We start from the raw sequence: 2970 nt of genomic DNA on the forward strand, positions 1-2970 counted from the left end.
TCTGACCGGAAGTCGCGGCTTCATGACGAGCGCGTGTGACCGGCAGAACCGGAGCCTGTGGAAACAGAGAGACAAATACACCGTGCGACCGATCGGCGTGAAGAAGACCGGGGGACGAGATTACACCGGTCAGAGACTCCTTCAGCTCGTCTTAAAGACACAGTGCAGACAAATACATATCCTCTGCAGTGAATGGGTGCCGTCACAATAATCCACACCACTCCAGTTCATCAGTTAACATCTGGAGAAGACTAAAGCTGAAACAAATCCAGCATTAAGATGTTTTTAACTATAATACGAGTCTATAATCCATAATAACTCTTCCTCCAGTATAAAAGTGTTCTGGTCTGAATCAGGAGAGAAATCTGCACAGATCAAGCAGCGTTTACAAGACAAAACAGCTCTAAACTTTAAAGCTTTAGTCTTCTCCAGATGTTAACTGATGGACTGCAGTGGTGTGGATTATTGTGATGTTTTTATCAGCTGTTTGGACTCTCATTCTGACGGCACCCATTCACTGCAGAGCATCCTTATGACTGAGCAGAACCCTTCCAAGACTCGGTCATTAATGAGCGTCTTCTAATGTTGGTTCTGCAGGTAAGATCATCACGCACCGGATCGGCGGCGGACACAAGCAGCGCTACCGCATGATCGACTTCCAGCGACTGCGTTATGAATCCGGTAAAGAGGAGCTGCCCATCGAGGAGAAGGTCATCGAGGTCAGATACGACCCCTGCAGGTCAGTGATTGTCCTGGTGGTCATGTGACCGCTCGCTCCGCTCCTCACCAGCGTCTTCTCCTCCGTCAGATCGGCTGATATCGCTCTGGTCGCCGGAGGAAGCCGTAAGCGCTGGATCATCGCCACAGAGAACATGGAGGCCGGAGATCTGATCCGGACGTCTGGCGCTATCGGACGCATGGCCGTTCTGGCCAAAGAGGGAGACTCGCATCCGCTGGGCGCTCTTCCCGTCGGCACGCTGGTCAATAACCTGGAGCTGCTCCCCGGGAAGGGAGCGCAGTACATCCGCGCCGCAGGTACAACACTGACCCTCAGGAACAGCAGACCGCTGTGTGTTTGTCCTGATTCAGAGCTTGTGTCTGCAGGCACGTGTGGAGTGTTGCTGAGGAAGGTGAACGGCACCGCCATCGTCCAGCTCCCGTCCAAACACCAGATCCAGGTGAGCTACAAGACCACAGTTTTCACCTGAATGTTGAGTTCTGGCCATTCTGACCTGGAGAGGATATTCCTTTTCCTGAAAATGCTAGTTGATAAAAACATACTTCACAAAAAATATAATAATAATTTTTGCACTTTTTTTGGGATTCCCAAGGAACTCGGTCCAAGCATGCGTGTAAGAACACGGTTTACAAACCAACTGCAAATTAAAGTATTGAATCTAATCTTCGAATAATTGAAATACCATTAAATATTAAGATACAGTAAAACTTGTTTTAAAAAGCCCTCATTTTGTGTGCCATTAGGCAAACTAGAAGCAATTAAGTATCATTTTCCTTTTTGTATCAAGTACTAAAATTCAATAAGGTATTTCAAATGTTGTTGAATGCAATGTTTTGAAGCTAAGATTGAAAAGCGTGTGATGTGCTGAAGCTGTGTTTCTCTCCGCAGGTGTTGGAGACGTGTATGGTGACGGTCGGCAGGGTCTCTAACGCTGATCATAACAAGCGTGTGATCGGGAAGGCGGGCCGGAACCGCTGGCTGGGCATCAGACCGTCCAGTGGCCTGTGGCAGAGGAAGGGCGGCTGGGCCGGACGCAAGATCAGACCGCTGCCGCCCATGAAGAGCTTCGTCAACCTGCCATCTGCGGCCGCCAGATCATGAAGGACAAGTCCACTTCCAGAATAAACTCTCCTGATCGGTTACTCACCCCCGTGTCATCCAAGATGTCCAAGTGTGTCTCTTTCAGTCGCAAAAAAATATATTTGAGGAAAACCTTCCAGGATTTTTCTCTATATAGTGGACTTCAATGGTGGCCAGAGATTTCAAGGTCAAAAGTGCAGCTTCAAAGAGGAATCAGCTGAGAAATAAGGGTCTTATCCAGCGACACGATCAGTCATTTTCTACTTTTTAAGCACAAATGCTGGGCTTGCTCTGGCTCTGCGATGCACGTCGTCACACGTGATCATTTCTTCATCTTTGTACTTCGTTTAAAAACTCCATCTCCATCTCCTCCAGCTTTAACATCATCTGACATCGTTGTTTTCTCTCTTGTGTAAAGGGTAATGACTGTTTTTGCTTGTTTGTTTTGTGAACACTGGGTCTGTGCTTCCGCCTGCATCACGTGTGACCTTTCCAACATCACCTAATAAACATGCATGTGATTAATAAGTGTATAAATATACATTTTTTTAAGAAAATGGGTGATTGTTTCACTGGATAAGGCCCTAATTCCTCGGCTGGGATCGTGTAGAGCTCTTTGAAACTGCATTTTGAACTTTTAAATTGTTGGCCACATTGAAGAAAAATCCTGGAATGTTTTCCTCTAAAAACTTGATTTCTTTGCGACTGAAGAAAGACAGACATGAACATCTTGGACTTCTCCTTTAATATAAGTGTTCATCACAATAAAGGAAAGCATGAGCTCGTCACTCACACAATCAGACTCATTCAGCTGTGGATACAAACCTTTATTAAACACAACGGCATGTGGAAGCAGCGCTATAAAACCCATTACATACTCACTGTAAAACATGCAAAGGTACATTAAAAAGTGTCACATAATTTAAAAATGAGGTTTTGTGCAAAGGTGCTGCAGTCAGCGTCCCGTTTCTGAACCGCAGGGGATTATTAATGTAGAGTATATGGAGTTATGAGAGACGTGACCAGTGCTGGGGGTAATGCACTACAGGTTACACTATCAGATTACTTTTAAGTAACTAGTAAAGCATTACTTCTTAATTTAGAGGGAAATATCGGAGTTATTTTTCACATAAGTAACTCCAGTTCCTGTG

The 2970-nt window shown here is 45.6% G+C and overlaps 1 protein-coding gene across 2 annotated transcripts in view; it reads left to right on the top strand.

Annotated features, from left to right (window-relative positions):
* The window catches only part of LOC306884487 (large ribosomal subunit protein uL2m-like), a 4354-nt gene extending 1610 nt beyond the window's left edge, over positions 1 to 2744 (top strand). The window contains exons 3-7 of one of the 2 annotated variants that reach the window (XM_079440383.1): positions 1 to 128; positions 598 to 739; positions 809 to 1035; positions 1105 to 1178; positions 1628 to 2744. The exon at positions 1 to 128 is cut by the window's left edge and continues 20 nt beyond it. In XM_079440383.1, the coding sequence (XP_079296509.1) occupies positions 1 to 128; positions 598 to 739; positions 809 to 1035; positions 1105 to 1178; positions 1628 to 1840 (784 nt within the window). In that variant the 3' untranslated portion in view covers positions 1841 to 2744. The remainder of the gene's footprint in view (positions 129 to 597; positions 740 to 808; positions 1036 to 1104; positions 1179 to 1627) is intronic. The other variant, XM_079440384.1, reaches the window with a different exon arrangement.
* The last annotated feature ends 226 nt before the right edge of the window (positions 2745 to 2970 follow it).

Source organism: Barbus barbus (assembly GCF_936440315.1).
Source record: "Barbus barbus genome assembly, chromosome: 18".
Taxonomy (NCBI): domain Eukaryota; kingdom Metazoa; phylum Chordata; class Actinopteri; order Cypriniformes; family Cyprinidae; genus Barbus; species Barbus barbus.